This window comes from Corvus kubaryi, unplaced genomic scaffold (genome assembly GCF_017639235.1).
Source record: "Corvus kubaryi isolate FWS band 111438036 unplaced genomic scaffold, C.kubaryi_AGA036_p1.0 37328, whole genome shotgun sequence".
NCBI lineage: Eukaryota > Metazoa > Chordata > Aves > Passeriformes > Corvidae > Corvus > Corvus kubaryi.
The window spans coordinates 1126097-1149862 of NW_024581106.1; the positions used below are offsets into that span (position 1 = coordinate 1126097).

General features: G+C 39.4%; 1 protein-coding gene across 2 annotated transcripts; it reads left to right on the forward strand.

The window, feature by feature from the left end:
• Positions 1 to 22918, forward strand: OBI1 (ORC ubiquitin ligase 1). Of its 2 annotated transcripts, XM_042029600.1 has the most exons (7): positions 1 to 150; positions 4664 to 4799; positions 5775 to 5866; positions 6483 to 6581; positions 7514 to 7762; positions 10949 to 11037; positions 20587 to 22918. In XM_042029600.1, the coding sequence occupies exons 1-7, from the start codon at positions 79 to 81 to the stop codon at positions 22076 to 22078; spliced, it is 2229 nt and encodes a 742-aa protein (XP_041885534.1). In that variant the 5' UTR covers positions 1 to 78; the 3' UTR covers positions 22079 to 22918. The 2 variants fall into 2 exon arrangements, with proteins under 2 accessions (XP_041885534.1, XP_041885535.1); XM_042029601.1 differs by lacking the exon at positions 6483 to 6581 and having other exon boundaries at positions 2 to 150.
• The last annotated feature ends 848 nt before the right edge of the window (positions 22919 to 23766 follow it).

Sequence of the window (23766 nt, forward strand, 5' to 3'; positions counted from 1 at the left end):
GGCTGGCGGGGAGCCGGGGCCGCCCGCCCGCGGGACTTCCGTGCTGCTGGCGCCGGGCCGCGCCGCTCGGGGCCCGCCATGGCGCAGCACGGCCCGAGCGTCACCCTGTCCCTCACGCTGCCCATCACCTGCCACATCTGCCTGGGCAAGGTAACGCCGCCGCCGCCGCCGCCCGGCCGCCGCGGACCGGGGGTGGGTGCGGGGAGCTCCGGCCGGTGGCGGCAGCTGAGAGGCCCCGCCGCGGCTCGACGCTCTGACCCCCACCGGCGTTATGTCTTTTAAGGTTCTGCGGCTCCGTGCGGGGAAGGAAATTGGTGGGGCGGGCCGTTCCCGGCAGTGGCTGAGGTTTGCTGGCACCCTTGGGATGTTGGGAACAGCGCGCTGTCCCGGCGGGAGCGTCCCGGGAGGTGTTGAAGGGGCCTGGGGGGCCCGAGGTCGCTGAAAGGCGAGTATGCGGCTCCCGAGGTGCAGGCTTTGAGGTTTGGGGGTTTTCTCCCGGTACCAGTGGGATACTCTGATATAAAATGCTCGGGGAGCTTGTGTTTAAGCGTGGTGCTGTATCGCGGAGGACGAGTGAAACAAAGACGGGGTGTATAACCAAGTGGATTTAAAAAGTATTGAGTAAAACTGCGCCAGTCTGGAGAAAAAGTTTCCGCTTCCTCTCTCAGACCCTTTCTCAGTTCCTTTCTCTTCTCCCTCGGGAAGCAGAGGGCTCTTGCTAGGCTGTTCATCTCTAAAAGCCCCAGAGCTAATTTAATGGCTGTCACTAATTGTTTCTCAAATTCTTTGCTCATTCTTACTACTCTTTTTTTTCTTTCCCTTGTTTTCTTTTCTTAAAGCACAGCAATAATTACAAGGGGAGAAATAGCATTTTATGTTTGTACTCTGGCATTTGTTGTCTGGTTTGTTTCTGCCTCACCTGGCCTTTACTCCCAGACCTTCTCTGCTGGAGTGATAACAAGAGCACATTTGATGTCTGAAGTAGGTGTGTCGCACTGATAGTGAAACTAGTCAGACATCTCCCTTTTCTCAAGTCTCATAATTCTGACAGTGTGTTACTTTTAGCAACCATGCTTACTCATTTCTTGGCTTTTTTGTGGAAGCCGAGCAAGACTTCCTGGCTGTTGTCCTGTTACTTTTCTTTTTCTGTTTATCTCTCTAATGGAAATGGAGGAGAACCCAAGTGTACTGTGTCTGTAATGCAGAGTGGAAAGAGTGAAAAGAAGAGTGTGAAATCAAACTGACAAAGATATTTCCTGTTTTAATCCAATCCTAGTTACTTTCTGATCTAAGCCCTTAAAAGTTTGATTAGGTATTCGTTCATATCTTGCTATAAAGCCACTGAGTTCTTTCAAGCCACTGTTTCATACTTCTACTTCCTTTCTAGATGTTCCCGAGTTTGTACTGGAAGAGGTTTCCACACTCTTTCTTGCTCTCTTGCACTGAGATAATACATTAACATTATGTAAGTGAATCTGTTGGTGAGACATGTGATAAAGATATTTGAATGCGCTCATTTTTATACATGTAAAGCTGTTTAAATGTTGGTAAAGCTGACAGCTCTGACTGTCCTTTCTTTTTAATGCGCATCTTTGTCTCTAGCTTGGAACTTCATTAAAAAACTTCCATCAGAACAACCAATCTTCTCAGGATTAAGGTTGGAGGAAGGAAGTTGTTTAATTTAAGTTAAGGAAAAAGTCTTGTCAAGTTTTGCTATCTTTTAGTGGGGAGCAGGGAGTATCATGGAGGGTTGACATAATCTGATACCCCTGTGGTTTGTAGCATAGACTTCAAATCAAGTAGAAGGCCCACCCTAAACTCATAATGTATCTCTTACTAAGCAAAATTTGCAGAGGTCTGACTGCAAAATACAAACTATTCACTGTGCGTAATGGTAAGGGGGTAAAAAAGGAAATATTGCAGAGAAATTCATTCAATGAGTTGGCCACTCATTGTTTTTAATGAAGCTGAAATCTTGGGCAGCAGGGGAATGTTAGCCAATTTTGTTAATTGAACAGTGTCAGAAAGTATATTGGCAAAATGTACAAATAACCCTTTAAAATAAGAGTGAATTGCTTGGATCAATTTCATGGTTGTTACCTGAATATTCTTTTAGCACAGTCTGGGCTGTCTTCTAACATAACTGTATTTTTTAATTAGATAACAGATCAGAAGCCATCTGCTTCAGACTGTTAGGTTTACTTGTCCCAGGATGTCTGAAGGTCTCTCTTGTTGGTTTTGGTGTAGGCAGGTTACTTGGACTCGAGACAAAGTTCTGTGTTGGTTGAAACAGTGTAGGATGTCTGGGGATTGGTTCACTGGAGTGTGTCTGATTTTCCATGTTCCTGCTCCTCTCTTAGGGCTGTGTGAAGGCCCAGAAGTGCCTTCAAAGTGACATAGATGTGTACAGGGCTGGATATTGATTTGCATAGGAATGGGATTATGTGGGAGGGGAAAAATTAGGAAATTGCTCAAAATCGCCTAGCTGATCAAGCCTTCTGAAATAAACTATAGCCTTTCTAGACATTGTGGTCAATTAAGGAACTGAAACTGTGCTGTAATTCAAGTGTGTGTCCTGATCCCCCACCCCCTGGGCTTGTCACAGTCGGTGAGAAGGGCAGTGGCAGCCCCAGCTATTGTGTGACATTTCAATAGCAGCTTCTGCTGGTGTGGCATGGGTTGCTTTGTGTGGATCCTGAGCCAACAAAAGTGTAAAACCCCAGCCCTGAAATGAAACTTGTAAAGGTGTGTAAATCAGAAGCAGTGTACCCTGGAGAGTAATAAATGTGACTTACTATTTTGCTAGAGATATGGAGTAATCATTCATGTGCAAGAAGTGTGCTTCTGTGTCAGGTTTGGGGTAACTGAGGGTCTCTTGCTCCCCAGGGGGGAAAACCTGCACTCATGAAATGTCTTTTCCTGTTTGGATTATTTTGTGTTATTCTGCTCTGTATCTTATCATCACCATCCATATAGCTGTTCTCAGGCTGCTTCAGAGTAAGAAAAAGGTATGGCTAGAGAAAAAGTCTTTTCTTTTTTTTTTTTCCTGCTAGCTGCAGGTGAGAAAACTCTTTTTCTTGTTAAGGAAAGCAATAAGTAACAAGATTTTTTAAATCAAAAATAATGGAAATTTTAATATTTAAATGTTTCCGAAGCATTGGTGTGCTAATGCTTGCAATAATCACAAAAAAGCCTCCTTAATTAGAGGTGAAAGTTCAGTCCCTCTCTGTTCATGCCTTCAGTAACTTGAGTTTCTGTTTATATATAGATAATTCCTTTGAATCCCAGGACTGTCTTATTGGAGGTCTTAAAAATACTGTGACTCCTGTAAGGTAACAGAGGCATAGATAGTGAATTGGAGAAGAAGCTGACAGATCTGGACCTTAATTCATATCCATGAATATTTCAGTGGTAAAACACTTGGGTTTTAGCTCATGCAACGCTGATGTATGGGTACGATTGCTACAGGACACGTCTTACCTGTTGGCCCAAGTGATTATTGACTCTCCTTTCGAGGTGTTTGCTTCTCCCTGCTAACATTTCATTTTTCCTTTTTAGTTTGACTACTTTACTAATAGAATGGAAGAGGAGTATCTTGGAGATGATGAGGCCTTCATTTAAAGATGAAGATTCTCTTGAACTTGGGTTTTAAGTGCAGTACAGTAGAATCTAAAGTAATACATATTCTGACACTTCTGTGTCTTAAAATACATTTCTAGGAAAAGGAAGGAGTGGAAGAAAAACAAATAATTATTTTAACACCCCTAACAAATACTAATTTTAACAAGTAAGAGATTCGAGAGTGTGTATTGTAGTAAGCTGTAACAAGCTGCAATAAGGCATAAAGTCTTTTTCTTCTTCATCATATTTGGTCCCTCTGTGCACATTTACTTTCAAACAGGGTTTATAGTTAAATGACAAGAGAGAATAATGCATTGTCATTAATATTTTCTAAAAGTTTGTTTACCCTGCTGTTTTGGAAGGGGAGGGAAAGCTTGAAAGAATCTGTGTCTGATTGGAATATTTAATCCTTCAGTTAGCTGCCCCATTCTTGGGTAATGACTTATTTAGTAGCAATGCATATCTAGCAGGAGACTTGAATTAGTGATTGCTGGTTCATGTTTCAGCTCTGTGGTTTTGGCCCTGATCCTTTTTAAAGCTGATTTCTGAGAAGCTGATTGTCTGCAGGCTAAAGTTAATCTGTAACACTTTATGTTCCAATGATACCTCTTCCACTGAAGTGTTGGATGTTGCCAGTAGAAATCCCTCCTTGCCTCACTTTTGAAAATGCACATACTTTGGTTGTCTTCTACCTTGGGAGTCGAATGCACTTCACTGGAGTGGTTGGCTGTAGTTCTTGGAGGTTGTGGGGTAAAGGAAAGGTACTGCTGCTGCTCTGGTTATTAACGAGGAAAGAAGGACCTCCATTCTGCAGAAATGGTTATAGCTTTGGTGCCTTCAATAAGAGGGAAATTTGGTGTTGTGAGTCAGGAGGCTGCTCTTAGCTAGCCCTGTGAAACAACAGTGTCACTTTCCTGCAAGGCCAGACTTGCCCTGAGAAATGGAATTGTATATTTTCGTATTTTGTTATTTGAAGGAGTTTTAAGGTATTCATAGAGTCTGTTTTTTTTTTTTCTTTTTATTTCCTCTTTGATGCTTAAAGGTCCGTCATCCAGTTATCTGTGTGAACAACCATGTTTTCTGTTCCATTTGTATTGAAGTGTGGTTGAAGAACAATAATCAGTGCCCAGCTTGCAGGATTCCCATCACACCTGAAAATCCCTGCAAGGAAATTATAGGTAAGGACAAGTTTAGGCTTTGAAATAACTTTCTGGTATTTACTGCTAGAGGAGATTGCTTTGAGTCCAGAGATGTCTGAATGCCTTTTCCTCTGTGTGTTTTTTGCCAGCATCTAAGGAAGAATTAACTAAATCTTTAACCTTGTAGCTATTAGGTATGTTACTGGAAAGTTCCGAAGACATTGTGTATATTAATGGCTAGGTTATTCAAACACAATAAGTACCCCATGGCTCTAATGATTGTTTTAAAATCTTGGTTGGATGGTGCATTTAACTGAAAAAAATGCATTAAAAATGCATTCTCACCTATGCATTGCAACCTGTTGACCTAAGAGAAGAGCATTCAGCTGAGAATTAGTGTACTTCAATCTAGAATCTTGAATGAGTATGTGGTATTTTTTGTGTTTGTTTTGTTTTGTTCATCACTTCCTTCTTTTTTTATTTTTAAGAAAATTACTCTTAGCACAGAAATAAAACAAAGCTACAACAGCTGCATGACAATCTTAACTTCCTCAGAGCTGGGAGATACTGCTGTCCTTATTTGACATAAAATATCAGCTCTGCTATTTTATTCTAAGAGAAAAATATATCTGAATAATCTCACTTCAAAAACTTACACTAACTTGTACTAATTAAATGTATGCTTGATACCCTGCCCCTTCCCTTTAGCTTTGTTTTATTAGCATGGTCTTAAATAACATAGGATTCTGTTAAGGAAAAAAAAAGTTGAAAAATGTAGAAGCTTTCCTTCCTGTTGTGAATCAAGATTTTGACTAATAAACATCACTAGTAGGTACTCATGTTGAACCTGTTCTGAAAGTGAAAGGACTTTAAATCTTCCATGGTAGCCAGTTGGTCCAATATTAGCTGCATTTGTAGTTGATAATAAGAAAAGTGCTGTGAGGTGGATAACTAGTATTGAATTGAATGAAAAAGAAACAATATTCGTGCTTCTTTCATCCTATGTTGCCTTAGGAGGAACGAGTGAAAGTGATGCTATATTTAGTCCAACAGTCAGAAAACACCTACGTAAAACAAGGCTTGAATTGCTCCACAAAGAATATGAGGTAAGGACAGGGGGAGTGTTGTGACTTTCCAGATGAACTGCAGCTGTTAAATTACAACATACAAATGGTCCTTTTGCTTTGAGTCCTGCTATTTTTAATTTGAGTAAAGGTGTATACTGTATCTACATGAAACTCAGTTGCATTAAAATGCCACCTTTTGACGAAGGTTACAAGAGAGTATTTGCTGCTGCTTGAAGTGGTCCCACTGATGTCACAGTAATAGTCTTTCTAGACAACAGGTAGCCAAGTACTGCCAGTTCTTTAGTTTTGTGGGAATTCCACCCCCAAGTGGTATGGGAGCATTTTCTTTATACATATTAGGTGTAGGGAGCTTTTTGTTTTGTCTTCAGTACAAACACAAACATTTTCTGAGGTAATCCCCTGTTACTCAGGGAGACTAAATTCCTTGTTAAAGAATATTGCCCGCTGTAACCTTCTGGCATAGGTTAATTTTTAGCATTATTGTTTTATTGTTTTTTGAAAGTGAGTAAATGCTTGAAAGTGGAGCTGAATGCTCCAGTCTCCTGCTGGAAAAATACTCTCTTGGGAAGAAGATGAAAAGCTGTTAATAAGGAATGTGCTTAGTTTGTTTTCTCAGCTGTTGTTTCCTCAGTAGCAGCAGCGTGAAGACATCACATATTTTTGGAGGAAACCTGTTGTGGGGAGGAGAATGAAGGAAAGGAAATGGATTCTATATACCCTTAACACTGGGGAAGTAAGAGCTATCTTTTATGACAAACTTGCCTATAGCTCAGGTTCTATTATTCTCTGTGAGAGAAGGAGTCAGGAAAAAGAGGCTTCCTGCCTTTCTGTTGAATCAACTCAAAATTCATAGAGCTAGTTATAGGATAATGTAAATTTCTTTTAAAAAAAAACCTTAATTTAAAATGTTTGTTCCCATGCCAGGTGCAGGGGTGGGCGCGATTATTTGTGAAAATATGCTTATGTAAATGTTGTGTATGGCCTCCCTAAGTAGTCTGACCATGAACAACTCATATACTTTAATTGGTGAACAGTGTAGAAGACATGTTTTCAGGATAAATTATTTCTTTTATCCCTTTAACAACAAGCTCTGGAAGGTTTTTGCTTCCCTGTGGCTTCAGACTGATGCAGCTAAGAGCTTTATTCTTTGCATTTTGAGTCTTTCCTAAGATGTTGCTGCTTTGGTGTAGCTGGAGCGGCCTTTTCCAGGCAGTGTTCTGTCTGTTTTGAATTTGAAGACTTTCAGCATCCTAACATGTGACGTTTCAGAATGATATGAGAGAATCACTCTTAAATAACAGCAAATGAGTCAGCAGAGGATGACCTTAACACTCTTGATATAGGAAATCCTCCCACAGAGTGCCCTAATAATAGATTCATGTTGCTGAATGCTTTGAAGCTTTTGGTCTGCCTGACAGTTTGTTCAGAGTCCTTTATGTAGTCAAGGGATTCCCTGCACTAAAACCTTCAGTATGCTTGAGTGTGCAGGTTGATTAAAATCCTGCCTAAAGCACAATACATAAGCATACTTAGATATATGTGTAAGTGAAGGCATGCATCTGGGCTTGCCAGAACCCATGTTTCTAAGTGCTGTGGGAACTTGCCAGTATTATTTAATTAATCTCACAATTTATTTTAATTCCTCTGAATTTCTGACACCTTTAGGATGAAATAGAATCCCTGCAAAAAGAAGTAGAAGATCTGAAAGGTAAAAACCTCAGTTTACAGATACAGCTGAAATCTCTTCTGGATCCTGCAGCATCAGCTTTGTCTTGCCAAAATGGGGAAACTAGCCAGTCAGCAAACGAAGCAAGTACCAGTGGCCCAGAAACCCCAGAGGAATGGAGCAAAAAGCTGAAAACTGCCAATGATATGTGTGAAAAATTGATGGATAATGTGGAAAAGCTAAGGGAGGTAATAAATGCAACAAACACATTTCTTCAGCTATTTTGTAGCATAACTGTTTTGTGTTAGCTAAATGGGAGTGAGAGCTACCATGACCTTTGGGTACTTCATAGATCTAGAAGAAAGAGGAAAAAAATTGAATTCCAGTGCCTGTTGGTGTATCACAGTATTTCCATATAGCCCTTGCAAGTGTCAGATGTTATTGCTTGTTCTAGTGAGTCCTGTATGTGACTCTTCTTCAACTCCTCTGTCACTCTATGACTGGGTAATTGGATTATAGTAGCACTTGTCGACAGTATTGATGACCAGATTTTTCAGGCTTGCAATAATCTATATAATATATCTATTTTACAACATTCAGTGGGCAGACACAGTACAGTTGGCTGAGGCAGATTTTGCACTATTGCCCTCCCTGCTAGCCGATATTTTTGGTGCAATTTGCTGAGACAGAGTAACTTGACCCTTTGACCAAAAATAGACGAACTTCAGCATTTTATGACCAGAAGATCCTTTACTGGAAATCTGCGGCCTTTTTATATATCTTGGTGTAATATAAAAGTAAATCTGATACTGCAGAAGCAAGGATGAAGGAGACAGGCATGTGAAAATACATCTGAATAAAAGTATCTTGCAAAATATACCTGTAGGCACAAGTAAGATCACCTTAAATATTGAAGAAGAATGAAATTTCAGATTAATTTGAAATCAGAGTGGAAAAAACTGGACTTGTATTTATTCAAAATGCTGCCTTTATTCTGTTAACAATCCTGAGTTACTTCCTGCAAAACCGAAGTGTGATGTGTTTAGGACTTTTTTTTTTTTTTTTTTTTAACTTTTTAAGCATTAATAGTGTTCACACTTTTTCTGTGCTATAGACTTGGAGGCACACATTGTACTGGTCTGCCATTTTGTTAATGGGATGCTTCTAGGACCCCAGGAGCTTCAGATTCACTTGTAGATGGCAAAAGAGGAGTCGCAGCAGGAAGTTCTTGTCTGCCTTTTTTTTTTTTGTTAGTTTTTTTTTTCATGAAGTTAAGCTGTACTGCCTTTTTTGGGTTTTTTTGGTTTTTTTTTTTTGTGATGACTAAGTTTTTTAACTTTTTCCTAGGTAAGTAAAAAGAAGAATTTTACAGGAACTGAAGAAGGGATTTGCTTGGGTATTTTTTCAGTATATTTTTAGCCTTAGCAAGAAAAGAGGTCCAAGTGTAGGCAATCTCTGAACTTGGTGAAGAGTTACAAAAAAATAGAGGCTTTGATAGGTTTTAGGGAAGAAGTCTTAAACTGGTGTCATAGAATCATTTAGGCTGGAAAAGGGCTTTAAGATCGTTGAGTCCAACCCTTTTTTCCCATCTGTTCCCGGGTTGACAACTGCTCAATCCCATACGTACCTAAAGTCAGTTGGCTGTTTTAGACCTTGTCTCACTTGTAAGCCTGCACTGCCCATCCCCGTTCTGAACAGCAAGACCTCTTTCCCATGCACACACTATCTGGAACCAGAAACCTTCTTAGGCCTGAAAGTACCTGACCCAGGAGTTTCAACCAGACATCACTTCCCAGTGAGACAAGATCCCTCAGCAAATGTGGTTGCCACCACTTTTTCAAAACTAGACTGAATCAGGAAGTAGCAACCACCTTTATCATTTAATGTTCTAGAGCAGACAAATATAGGAATGCACAAAGTAGGCATTAATACTTCGAGTGGAGTCATAAAAAGTATGGGAGTGGTGAAACAAACTCCAGAGGAGAAAGCCTAGACTAAGTATACTCATTAAAAATGCAGTTACATGAACTCATTAATGTAGACATTGTGCTGCAAGTAGGGATCCCTTGCAGATTACTGACTTGGAGAGTAGAGCACTCTCTGGAAGGATACCAGAGGGGTTCAGTCCTTGCCATGTGCCACATGGATGCCCTGCCTACCTGGGCTACACAAGTAAAGAAATCTTTTACTTGGTTATGTAGCTGGGGGAGCTGTGTCTGTGGAAAGAGAGAAAGGTCTTGGCCAACGTGTTGTCAAGTGGTTTGATGATGCTTTGAAACTGAGCTTTCCTGAATTCTCATTCATTGCTTTCAGGATAGTTTTTGTGCTTTTATTTTTTTAAATACCAAGTAGTTGACAGTCAGCCCTGGGCTCACCCTTCAGTTGTTGGCCACAAGTCTCTAGTTATTCTTTCTGTCCTTAGGAATATTGTGGTGTTGGGAGTGGGGGTGTTTGTTTATTTTTTTCTGTTCCTTTTCCCCTCCTCCTCACCTGGCAAGGTTGCTAGGGATATTTGTATGAGCATTTAAAGTTCTCTGCCTCTCTTCCTGCATTGTTTGATGATTCTGAAAAAGTACATTTCACTCCTGAGCCCAGTTGCATAGCTCTTTATTCAGATCTAGCTCTAGATCATACTTTTATTGTGCAGTGGAAGCGTTACCTAATTGAGGCTATGAATTACGAGCCCTGGACTGGTGCTGCTGTTTTTAGCATAGGGAGGTTGAGCAGACTTTGAAGTGCAAGGAGTATATTCTGCTTGTTAGGATAGTGGCATTCATTGTTCTGAAACACGTGTGCAGGAAAACTTCTTTTTATATGAAGTGTCTTGTTAACAAGAGTGTCTCCTGAAATAAGAAGAAGGAATTGACCTCAATTCAAAGGGTAGGAAGGGTTGTGAATCAGGAATCTTAATCACAATGTCCTGGAAAAAAGTGAAGAAAGACTGCAAATAGCTTGTCGTAATGGATTTACATCCACAGGATAACTATGCTTTAAAAACAAGCCAAAAACCCACAAAGTAACCTTGCTCTAATTTGGAATGGGGGAAGCTGTTCAACATTAGTTTTGCTGATACCTGCACATTGTAATGTTAATGTACTTAACGTATTTAGTCATGTAGAAAAAAAAACATGGAATTGCCATTAGTACATCTCCTTAATGAAGTTCTGTGCTAACTAACATAGCTGTGTTTATTTCCCTAGATAGGACACTTGCAATGTATTTTGGGAATATAAATAAAAAATGTCTGTTCGCTATTCATTTTTGCAAACCATTTCCCATGGTGATTTTTAAGTGGTGTCCCTGTCTGAAGGCTGTTTCCTGCCTGCACATTTCTAGTTCTGTCTCTTTAAAAAAGAGAAACAGCTTGTCCTATAAATATTAGAAGTCATTTCTGTTTCACTGTATACTTATTTCTTTCCTTTTCTTTTCCTTAGGCAAATAAGAAACTGAGCGTGGAAAACAATAGCCTTTTAAGAGAGAATTTGCGACTAAAAGCTGAAGTCGATAGTAGATCACCCCAAAAGTATGTGAATATTTTAAAAGCTACTATCTTTTATTTATAGACTGTTTAACTGTTGTAGGACTGTTTAACCTAAAACTGTGGTGGTGTGCATGGTGTTGCGTATGTGTCTCCAGGTAGACTTTGGAATTTTTATCCTCATGGACTTAGGTGAAGAATGAAACTTAGAGAAGAGCGGCAAGTGGGTGAGAAATGCAACTTAGAGAATCACAGCAAGTCCATAGTGAAGGAATATGACTGTGCCTTGTGTTACATGGTACTTTGGAAGTACTGGATTCATTAGTAGAATTCTACAGCTGTTATTGGGAAATTTCTAAATCTGGTATATGGTCAAAGTAGAAGGTCCGTTACTAAGTGCTGGTGTTGCTGGTGTTTGTGTTTTTTGTTCTTCCTTTTGCTGCCTTCAAGGTTTATTTTGTGGGCTTGGGCTCCCTGTTCAAGGAAAGCTCCTGATAGCTTTGTGTCTGGGCCACGTATGTAGAATTGGGCTTCTGCAGCATGAGAACATCATTCCCAGAACTGACGTCTGTGTTTAGTACTCTGTCTTAAACAGTTAAAACACCAATGACAGTACCCTCAAAAAGCAGAAATTTTGCCATACTCATTAGAGCTGTGTTCTAAGGTACGTCTTCTTGGGAGTACTTTATGAAGCAATATACTGATATTTTTTAAATTATTTTCCTTTCTTTCATTGGTTTTCTACCTTTCTTCTCTCATTTGTTTAGATATTAAAAAGCTAATAGCAATATTGGCCAAAGGTTTATACAGAGCTTTTGAGGAAGGGGGTTGGGAGACACCTGTGTAATGTGAGAAGAAAGCTCTCTGGATTTTTTTCTAGTTCTGGCAACACACCTGCTGCAAGATAAAATTCATACTTATAGAAGAGCTTACTTGCCAGACTGCTTGTCATTAGAGACAACAGGAAAGAAGATGCATGATCCTTGTGCTGTGGATACATGAAAGCACGTTCTGCCCTGAAGTCCCCTAATAAGATAGAGCCCAGTTTAAAGTCTTGGCAATGGCTTTTATGGCATGGATTATGTTTTCCCGTAAGACTCAAGAGTGAGTTGGCAAGGATGGCAAACTTAAAAAGTAAATAGATATAACTAAATAAATCCTAGAAAAGAAGAGCTAGAAGAGACCAGATAAACTAAATTGATTTTTACTTTTCTGATATCAGGTGAACTCTGCACTGGAGACAATTTCCCTTTCTTCTAGCTTGTTCATGCTTTACCATGGTCAGAAAAAAATATACCTCAGAGGGACAGGCGTGTGAAGAGCTTGTCTTTGTTGCAAGCCAGTTACTTTCCCATCTTTTGACAGTGTTGCCTAAAACAATAGCCTGTCACTTTCTTCTTTAGAAGCCCAGAGATAGCCAAACGTTATTACAAATTGGACAGTGCTGGGGTCTGTCTTGCAATCCAGATGCCCACTAGATTGGCCTGTCTGTATCTCTGCTATTATTTTTTTATTATTATTTTTTTAGTCTCCTGAAGAAATACCACATCCTGCCTGCCTATTGGGAATTATCTTTGGCCCATAGTAACTCCAGAGCTGTGTATGGGACTTAGGACATGAATTGAATCAGGCTTAAACTGGGCTAGGAACAGTTCAAACACTTCAGGAGTTTGTATGTCTGTACCCTGATTCTCCTATATTGAATTTTTCCTTTTCTTTGAGCCCAGTGGTGTGCTACAAGAATTTAGGTATGTGCAAGGAAAAACTTGTCCTGGAAGAAACCCTTCAGCACATTAAATTTAGCAATTTTGGTTCATGCAGCCTTTACCCATTCATTCCTCATCATGTCTGAAATACTGAATTTGTCCAGGTCTTCTAGATACGTGTGACTTGAGAGAGAAAGTAAACTTGTGTTTATTTGGTTTTGTTCTGCACTCAAGAATCTCCAGTGTCATTGGTTTTCTGAAGTCATAATGCTTATAACTGGTACTAGACTACAAGTGAAGTCTTGGTAGCACTAACTAGAGTAGAAAAACTGTTTTCTGTCTTCTGTAACATCTTATATTTGCAATACCTTTTTTTGTTGTTTCCTTTTACCTGACACTTCTGCCACAAATGGCCAGTTCTGCCAAATTGCTATTTAGAAAGTTACCTTCCTACCTCATTTTGCATTTGTGGTTTTAATGTCCCCTTTCAAAGTGTGGGAATTAACCCATTTATTGGCTTTCTTCAGGTTGATGTTTTGATGACTATAAAGCTTCATTCTTTCAAATCCCAGGTACATCCTTCAGATGGTGAGAAGTCTCTCCAGTGTTAAAGTTGGTAGCAGAATTTTTAAATTAGCTTTCATCCTTGTGGTCACTAGTCTGGTCAATATCCAAATCAGACCTAACATCAAGACATTTTTTAAATGTTGTTTCAGCTCTGATGGCAAACTTTGCTAACATTTAAAGGGTCTTTCAGCTAGCCTTCACACTTTGAACAGGGCTTGCAATAAATGGGTTTTTTTCACTTGCTTATGAAATCAGAATTGAAGGCATAAATATCAGAGCCCAACAATGTCACTAGAACAAAATGTTTCTGTGCAAGTACATGGATTTGACAGTATAGTTGTGCCAGTGGGCTTTATTCAGAAGTTTTCAGAAGGTAATTTTTGGAAAAGTTTTTGAATGAGTCTCTAGTGCAATTTAAAATAGCTACTGAATTGGCTCTTTGTAATTTAATGTCGCCACCATTGTTTCATTTTTCATACATTCCTTAGCTTCAGATTCTCAGGTATGGATTCATGCTTAAACAACTAACTAAAGTAACTGAATAAAACTGGTGTCAAAGTATTTTGTAAAGGTTTTGTCAGTATTCAGTCCCTGTGTCCCAAGTGTAGTGCATTTTGCACATGATGACATTGGAGCTAAATAGCACAACATAAATTGTTTTAGTGGACTTAGCTTTAGAGAAGAGGGAACACTAATGGCAGGTGAATGATCCCTTTGTAACACAAACTACCTCCTACATCACAGGGAAAAGTATAATTAGCCTTCTTCAGTGGTCAATAAAAAACTTTCCTTTTATCATAGACTTGAATTGTTTTTTCTGTGTTCTTATCCATTAAAACCTGAATGTCATGTATGCCAATAAAATCAATATTTCAGCCATGTCAGGAATTTTTATACATTTTTTAAACTGATGATGCTGATTTATTGATTAGCTTTTTATTTTTTTCCTTGAAACATTTTTGAGACTAGACTTTCACCAGAATACCATACCATCATATAGTTGGGACACAGGTCTGAAAGACAAATAAGGGTAAGTTCCTTGCTCTGATTCTTACTGAAGACCTGCATTAGTCTTCCATTTCTCAGGCAAATCAGGCTGATTTGTGGTTGTTGTGTGTTCTTTCTTTACCTTTTCTCCTGATGAATTTTCAACGACTTCCGTGTTCCTGATACAGAAAAAAAAACTTCTAAAACTTAGGTTTTGCCAGATAATAAAGCCCTGTTACTTCCAGCTCTACTTGAAATAGAAAACTGTTAGGTCTGTTGGCAGGACACAGTGGATCTAAAAGCGTTTTTGGCAAAGGGATGTTTGCTTTTTACCTGAAGGAAAATAACTAGCAAGTCCATCTACTCCCGGGTATAGTGTATTTTATGAATGGTTAGATTCAGATTGGCTTGAACCAGACTTCTAGGCTTCCTAGGAGTCTTTTCCCTAAATATTTAATTCCTTCTGCCAGTTAAAATCCCAGTCTGAAACTATCTGTAACATGCATAAAATTGTTGCATTATCTCTTTTCTCTGGTTTTGTGAGTTGTTTTATTGTTGCAGTTTAGGGGGGGAGGAGCAGTTCTTCTTCAGTTTTACTGTTTATCTTGTCTAGATTTGTGACTTCAGGTACACTGAAATTTAAAGCTGTTGACTTTCTAGGTCATTCTTTACAACGTTCAATTTTCACCTAACTCAAATTTATTTCTGCACATACCAGGCTATTAAATTCAGTCTGCATTTCACTGGGCCTACAAACAGATTTCTAAAAACTTGTGTCCAGGGTGCACAGGGTAAAAATATTAGTGTCTTCCCTGATAGAAAACTGGGCTATGGTCTCACCACTGTGTAAGTTTGTTGGTCCAGAGGAGTGACCGTTTTTGAGGACTAGCTGCAGTGTGGCCTTAGAAGTAAAGTAAGGGAAAGTACTATATAATAGCCTTCAAAACAACTCTGAGTTCTTGAGCATTAAATCCTGAGAAAGTGCCCACTTTCAGGCATGAAGATCTAAACCTTAGTCAGGTGGGTAAGGACATTCAGATCACACTCTGGTTTTGTGGGTTTTCCAGTAGGGATTTTTTTTCAGTAGTTCTGAAGTAATTCTTTGTAGCTTGTGCTATTTGCTGACCCGGGTGATAATCTGCCTTTCTTACATGGAAGACCAGGGATGATTCACTGAAAGATGTTAAAATGCTTGGAGAGGCTTTGCATATTTGCCTAAATTCAGCCAATTCCCTAAGTGAAAGGGGAAGCTCATTTCAAACAATGTACCTGACTTGCCTGTTCCCAGTGGACGGTATGTCTGGACTTCTTGTGTTTGGGTTTTTTTTCGCTTGCTAGGAAAAGGCCCTCATCTGACAGTAACTGGTTTTTAGTTCTGATGTCTATGCAAATATGACATACTTTTAAGGCAGTTGTGTAAAACCTGGGATTTCTGCAGATCACCTTTCATAGGTAATGTAGAGGAGAATTGCAGAACTTGTACAGCTGGTACATGACATCACCAAAGAACTGGAGAAACTAATAGGTCTTTCAGCTGGTTTGTTCTTGAATATCCTGCCTTTCTTCCCATCTAACTGCAGAACCCAAGGGAAAATCTGTATCGAAATGGTGGGACTGGGTTTGGTTATACACTCTGGCATTGCCCTTACCTCAAACTGTAATAAGCCCTGACTGTACCTTGTTGTTTTCCACTTTCCACCCTTTGTTTCCTTTGGAGGATGGATCATGCTCATGCATCCTGAACTGCTGGGTGGTCCCCAGCCTGGGCCATCAGGTGATTAGAATTGGAGAGTCAATTTCCATAGCACCCATGCAGCCCCAGTCTTCAGGAAGTGGTTATACAAGAAAATTGTTTGTTGCAGCTGCTTGCTGTCCAGAGAGAGAAGAGTTTGTATGAGGTTGTGTGGTTTAAACTGACTTAAGGACTCAACCAGACAGACATGCTGCAGTTAGTGGTCACTGATGTGTTATTTTATGTGTAAAATAAAACTCTAAAGCTGAATTTGCAAAACTGATAGGTAAGAAGAGAAGAAACAACTGAAAAATTTGTTCAACTTCCCAAACAGTTTCTAAATGGACTTCTTCAGAAGTTGTCGTGGTTTTACCCACGCAGCAGCTAAGTCCCACACAGCCTCTCACTCCCCTCTCAGGGCAGAGAAGCAGAGAAGTAAAAGTGAAAAAACACATGGGTTAAAATAAAGACAGTTAAGTAGAGAAAGAAAAGCTGTGCACAAGCACAGCAAACCAAGGAATTTATTCACCACTTCCCAGAGGCAGACAGGTGTTCAGACATCTCCAGGAAAGCAGGTCTCCATCTGTGCTTAACAGTGACTCAGGAAACAAACACCATCATTTAGAACATCCCACCTTTACTTCTTCTTTTCCCAGCTTTATATTCTGAGCATAATGAGTTGTGGTCTGGAGTATACCTTTGGTGCATTGGGATCAGCTGCCCCAGCTGTGTCCCTTCGCAACTTCTTGTACATCCCCAGCCTCCTCACTGGTGGGTTGAGAGGCAGAAAATGCCTTGACTCTCTTGTAAGAACTGCACAGGAGCAACTAAAACATCCCTGTGTTATCAGCATTGTTTCCATCACAAATCCAAAACATAACCCCATACGAGCTACTGTGAAGAAGAGTAACTGTATCCCAGCTAAAAGCAGGATAGGAGTACTCAAATATAACTGAGGGAGCAGTTGTGGAATAATGCAAAGGAGAGTGACTCCAACAATATTAGTTCTTGCTCACTGTAGATGAGAGATGACTGCAGCTTTCTGATTCGTGTCAAGTTAGAATCATGCTGGGACAAGAAAAAGGACTCTGACTGAGGAAAGGTCCTGAAATATGAGCTTCAAATATTCACCTAGACATCCAGTGTCACCTCAGACACTGTAACATACTCACTACGCATTCCTGGGGCTGGTAGCTGCGATACAGGATCTGTAGATTCGTCCTTCCAGGGTGATATCTGGGGGCCAACAGTCATATAAAAGACTTTAAGCGATGTAAAATACTGTTAGATGTGTTGAAGGATCCAAATCCCACCTGAAATGTGTTCTTGTTCACTTTATGAGGGACAATTTGTTTTTCTGAGCTTGCAGTTTTCTGTATGAAGGATGTACTTGAAACAAATGCAGTGAGATCCAAAGTTATTGTTTCAGTGATATGACTAAAGAACAAGACCCTAACACTCAAAAGTCTTTGTCCATGTGTGAGGAAATGGCTTTCCTTTTGGTATATATATGCTTTTTATTGCATGTATACTAAATACATTAAGTTCTACTGAAGAATTTAATCACCTTGTTACCAAGCGTGACATAATTCAAATGCTTCAGGAAATAAAATTTATCTAGATTGTCAGGTGAAACTTAAATTTATTTTCATGTAACTGTATTGCATTCTGGTGTTACTATCATAAGTCCATAATTTTTTGGCTATAGCGCAGCTCACTGTACATCTGATGGGAAAAGAAGAAATTTTTTATGAGGGGTTTGGTTTGGGGAAATGGGGAGGGTTCTGGTTTCTTTAACCAAAATATGAATGTTTCTAAACTCTCTTCTGACTTGCTAGGTCAGGCACTAAAGCACCTATATCTGGAGTAATTGGCTGTCATAAAATCTATGGCCTTGAAAATTTGGGAAATAAATATATGCAAGTCTTAAAGCAGGAACAGAAAGCAACTGCTATTCTAATGCCTAACTGCAGAAGTAACTTTATAGGCAGCTTGTCATATGTTACATTTCTGAAAACCAAAATTCCCAAGCACATCCCTCTGCAACAATTAACATATTAGTGATGCTGTTTGCCTTTGAACAACATACTGTATTTTTTTAACCTGAGGACACTTGTTATAAAAGTTACACTTGAGAATACAGTGCTTCTTCCTCATAAGCAAATCTCAGGCTGTCACTAATGCTATTTGCATTAAATAAACATATTACACCATTCTTCCATTAAAAAGGAATTACCAGGTATGCATATAAATGTAAACATGTTTTAATTTTTATGTCAGAGTGTCTGCTACAGCAGACTCCAGAAAATCTTGCTTATTTTACAGAAGCATTTTTTGCTTTCTCTCACTTGGCTATTCAGCTAAATTGTATTTTTGCATCTTCTATCTTTTATTAAGGAGTGTAGGATTTGCTCCTGTAAGACTGTGTGAATGTCTGTTAGAGAAAGGCAAAATAAATACGTCTGGATCACCTTAGGAAGTGGAAAAGGTCTTGCTTGGACCCTGTTGCGCTACAGTGACTCCTTCTGTATGTTAAACCAAAATCTGTGTTCCTTTAACTGAAAGAGGAAGTAAGCCAAAATGTGTTGTGTGTAAGGATGCTTAGTTCATGTAACCTTCTTCCCCTGAAAATATAATAGAAACATTCTTGAGCTGAGATTCTGCATTTACCTAGTTTCATAGGGGAGAGAGAAAGTCTTCTGTGCCTTTTCTCCTATTTCCCTCTTGTGTGCAGCTAGAAATGGGCCAACTGCTATAAGCAATTGGGAAAATTTGTTTTCCAGAGAGTAAGCAAATTAAAAACAGTCTGTCTTCTTTTTTTTATGAAGGTGAAGATAATTGGGTAGAGGTACTGTGGAGGTGAGGGGATCCTTGCCTCGACTGAGCTGCAGTCCAGATAGCTTCTTTTAAGGGAAAAAAGAAATCTTACTAAATATAAAACTTCTACTTTGCCATTTCTTGTCTACAAGGAAGTGAGTGGCATACACCAAAACTGTGTGAAGCTTAGGCTGATCAGATTTAAAAAGTGGTCTGCTAGACAGAAGTGACTTAGACTGTTGTGTGAATCTTACCCATCCCTAAACCATCTACACCAAAGTCTTCAGAGTTCTTTAAGTATGCAGAAGCAGTTGAACAGTGAAATATATCAGTAGATCTGGTCACTCCTGCCCGATTCATTTTGGGCTTATAATAGCCCTTACTGCTTTCCCCAGCTGTCCAGTTAATTGTATTGCAATTGTCAACGCACAGCAGCTTCCTGCTGCATTGGGCTCATGACTTGAAGAAGCAGAATATGGTTTGATTGCTGGAAATGTATGCATGGATCCATGGCTATTTTGCCATCATAGTTGCAGGCCACAGATAGCACCACCTTCAGATTTCTCTGGTCCAAGAGTTGCAGTGGGAGCATTTTGTGAAGAGGTGAGGTGACAGAATGGGGAAAATGGAATATGAATTCAGTGTGACTCTGAGGCAGACAGACAAACAAAAAAGGTAGAAATTTCAGGCAGTGTTTGTGCTGAAAGAGTAAATATAAACCTGTGCTGTAACATGGAGATGCAAGATGGAAAATGGAAATTCAGTGTAAGCCCACATACAGAATTGTCCTTTCTTTGTGATATAAAACCTTATTTGCCAGAGTTGTAGGGTGGCTGCAGGTCCTTCCCTCCTTTCTAATAATATCAGAACTTTAATTGTTTTTTCTTTCTGTAAATTGAAAGCCTTGGATGGAGCAGAGAATTCCCTGGTGCTCACCTGTCAGTGACAGGTTAGAATTAGTCAGGGCATGTAGCTGAAACTTTCACCTGCCCTCTGGGGAAGGTCAGTCTTGAAAGCTTGTGGAGGATGAGGGGAAGGCAAGTCGCTGTCTTGGCAGTTGAAAATGTGCTCAAGCTGGAAACCTCATGAGCACACAACTTTCACAAACCACAAGCAGCAGGTTTTTGTATTGGAGTCGAGATACAAAGCAGATTGTTCTGGTTGTAAAGCTCAGAAAAACAGGTAACTCTTAAGTAAGTGGATCTACCATGCACCGGATGGGTGAGGAAAAGCTGTGTATCTAATGGGAACATAATTGAAATGGTCTATGTAAGTATTTAAACCACCTCCAAGGACTAATGCAATTTCGGCATTTCATATCAGCATTTTGTTTTTGACAAGGTGACATTGTGAAAGAAATGTATTGTAAAACACTGCTGTACTGTAGGAAAATGATTGAATGTAAATATTTCAAGATGTGGACCACTGTTCAAATGTTATCATAAATCTTTGCCATTGTTTTAGGGGATAATTCTTCATGCATATTTGAGTTGAATTGATAGAACCAACCCCTGGAAGGGTAATCTGCTTGTTATTGCCTTGCTACCACTAATACTTCCATTTTGTCTTTTCATGTATCACCTCCACCTGTATGTTATTTGTGATGCTTGGTTATATGTGATGATTTCAGTAATTTTTTTCATAACTTGCAGAGAAAAGTTCTGACTTTTGGTTTCAAATTACATAGTGTTTAATAGCTTTGTTCTGTCTTGAAATGAGCTTGCAAACCTTCACAAGAATGTTTTTTTCCAGCTTAATATTTTCTTTCTTGTTTACTTACTGCAGGTTTGGTAGGTTTACAGTAGCTGCGCTTCATTCCAAAGTGGAACAAAGTGAACGTGAAATAAACCGTCTGAAAAAGGCACTGGAAAGAAGCGATAAATATATAGAAGAAATAGAGTGTCAGCTTTTACAGCTGAAAAATGCAGGCAAAGGAAGCCAGACAGTGAGTGCTGTTTGTGAGAGAGTGCTTTCCACAGATGCTGAAGGAGGTGAGAGCAGTGAAGATACAACTTGTTTGAAAACCCAAGCTGAGGAGAAAAAGTCTTTGAATACCAGTCAAAGTCCTGACAGTCTTGAGCAGCTGACAAGTGGTGGAACTTGTTTAAGCTCTTCTAGTCACAATGGCTTGAATAGCTCAAATACCCCAAAGAAAGGACTATTTCCAGGATGTCACAGGGTTCTCCTGGATGAAAATAGCACAAATATGGATGCCTGCTTAGAAGACCAGTGGAATAAAATTGAGGAATGTACCCCATACAAAGATGAAGAACTTTATGATCTTCCACCACCATGCACTCCTTTTCTGTCTCTCAGTCGCCTTCAATTGAACACTCCTGATGGAAAAGAAAATGCAAGAAAACCATCAACATTCCTGAGAAAACTGAAATTTGAAGAGTTTCATGACACTTCAGATGATTGCAGCAAAGATTCTTCTGAGCACAGCACAAGCAGCTGTAATAGCAGAAAGAAGCTAAACTGTTTTACTACGGGAAAATCAGGGGTTTGGGGCACCTGCCCAACAAATTTTGCTGAGAACCTAGATTTTGATGGATCAGAGCAAAATTCAGTAGCTGGTGAGTCAGATCAGACAACAGCAAAGTCCAGCGACAAAACAAGTTCTTGCTTACCTAAGAGGTTACATACTCTCTGCTGTTCCGAAATGAACCGCACAAGAACCTCCAGCGAGGCTTCTATGGATGCTGCCTACCTTGATAAAATTTCTGAGTTGGACTCAATGATGTCTGAGTCAGACAACAGCAAGAGTCCGTGCTATAATTTCAAATCCTCTGATCTTGAAGGTTCTTCAAAGTCAACAGAGTGCACTAAGCTTCTGAATGGAACTGAGAAGAATCTGGAAGAGATGAATGAGGAGCAGAGTATGAAGAGTCCAGAGACAAGCGATCTGGCAGCTGACAGAACTGGCTGGAAACCTGCTATGTTTTCCAACCTCTCCCCATCTGACCTAGATATGAATGACCACTTTCCACTGTTTACGGGCCAAAATGTGGTGGCTAATGATGCCAAACCTCCAAACTCTTTGTTTCAAAGGGACTTTTCCCCAGATGTACTGTTCAGTAATTCACAAAGGTTATTTGAGGAACAGAAGTTTAGTTCATGTTTTTTAAAGATGCCATCTGATCTGCAAGGTCAGATTCCTCCTTGGGTGTCTTCCTTTACAGCTGAAAGGAAAAATAAAAATGTCAGTCAGTCAACCAAGAGGAAAATTCAAAACAGCCTTTCCAGTGCTAGTCCATCAAAAACCACCAAAAACTGATTCTGCTTGGAAATCAAACGTGACTCAAAGTTGTAAACCTGCAAATGTTTAATATTTACAGGTGAACTTAATTTTTAATGACTTCCATGCCATCCGATCCTGTTGTTTTCGACTGTGTGAAAACCGAATGTTCCCCTGCCCATTGCAAGCTCTTTCCCAAGGAAGAACCATTCCAGATTATTTTCTTTGACTGGGCATTTTATTTACCTGGGGGCTTGGGAGTTTTTGATGCCCTTTAAGTTTTCAGATTACATGATCTTTCAGTTGTCAGCACAGCTAATGGCTTCTTGACAGTTCTAAGTGGTCTTGTCGAATTAGTCATTTATGTAAGAATTAGTTTTAAAGGTTACGTTTCCCATTCTTAAAGATTACATTTTGTGTATGTAAGGCAGCTACTGGCCATACATCCTATGGAATCGTGAAATTGCTATAAAACATTGTCAGTTTTGCCATAAAACTTGCCTCCCAGAGGAAATGTTCCTGCTTGGACTGTTTCATAGCGCTGTACTGTACTGAAACTCTTGTTTTAAGTGGGTGTAAGTAGCAGCCTCTTTCTTTTCAGGGTCACAGCACTTCAGTCAGAAAACATCACTTCTTTAACACTGCAATTATGTCATGTCTTTTTTTGAAGTTAGGCACAATTTTTAATTTAGTTCCCAAAAAGCATTGTTATTCTAAATGTGTTTAGTATGCCTGTATAGACCATAAAAATGGGTTTGTATGCTAATGATTTGTTTACCTAATGTGCACTGAACATCTTACATTAATACTGTACCATTTTACATTAATACTGCATGCTTTTCTATGTGAATTGAATAAAACATGTTATAAGAACTGTAATCCTTGATGTTGCCTCAAATATTGAATTAGCAAAAAAAAAAAAGGGGAAACTTTTTTTCGTAATTTGGAAAATAGATTATCTAAGTTTTGTAAAGCAAAAACGTGAGCTTATTCACAAAAAAAAAATCTCCCTTCCTCCTTCTTGTTAGACATGCTACCATTCCAGTGTCAGCATCGATACAGTTGATGGAAATGGCTTTCGGCCTCTCTGGAGGTGACTCTTCCATAAAGTATTGCATAGGTCAACATAATGTGATGGCCTGCTACAGGCAGGAGACCTAATTAAGCAGCAGAGCAAAATTGGTTTCTTTGCATTATTGTGTTTTAAGTTTTTTTAAGGCTATATTTAATTACAAGATGCAGAGGTTTTTTTTCTTTCTGTATAGGCCTCTGATGGCATTTCTTAGAAACAGAGGTCCTCACTTCATCAATACCTATGATATGAAAAATCCATACGCTGCCTTTTGTCCCTTTAGAAAGAGTGATAGCCACTTGGAAAATTTCAATACACTGGCTCATCTTGTAGAGTTAAGTTCTGTAAACTGTGAACAAGAACTACACTTGTAATGTGAGCATACATTTGTGCAATTGATATGTTCATTCTAAAATGGGACTTTCCTTTTTTGAGCTTTACCAAAACATCATCATTCAAGCCATGCATGCAAGGACCCTTTTGTGGCGACAGGCAGTATGGCATTGTGCTTGCATATACTGCTTTCAGTATACCACCTGAGTTTTAATCTTCACAGAAAAATCTAGTTGTTCAATTTTAATATATTTTTCAGAAATTAGCTCTCAAAACCATTTGGAAATGATCTGTTACTTGATGTGCTAGTTTTCCTAAAAGT

Excerpts from the sequence above, each read along its gene's own strand:
- OBI1 (XM_042029600.1), top strand. The coding sequence starts at position 79 with ATGGCGCAGCACGGCCCGAGCGTCACCCTGTCCCTCACGCTGCCCATC. Across the intron at positions 4,800-5,774 it reads TCCCTGCAAGGAAATTATAG|GAGGAACGAGTGAAAGTGAT; the intron begins GTAAGGACAAGT and ends ATGTTGCCTTAG. Across the intron at positions 7,763-10,948 it reads ATGTGGAAAAGCTAAGGGAG|GCAAATAAGAAACTGAGCGT; the intron begins GTAATAAATGCA and ends TCTTTTCCTTAG.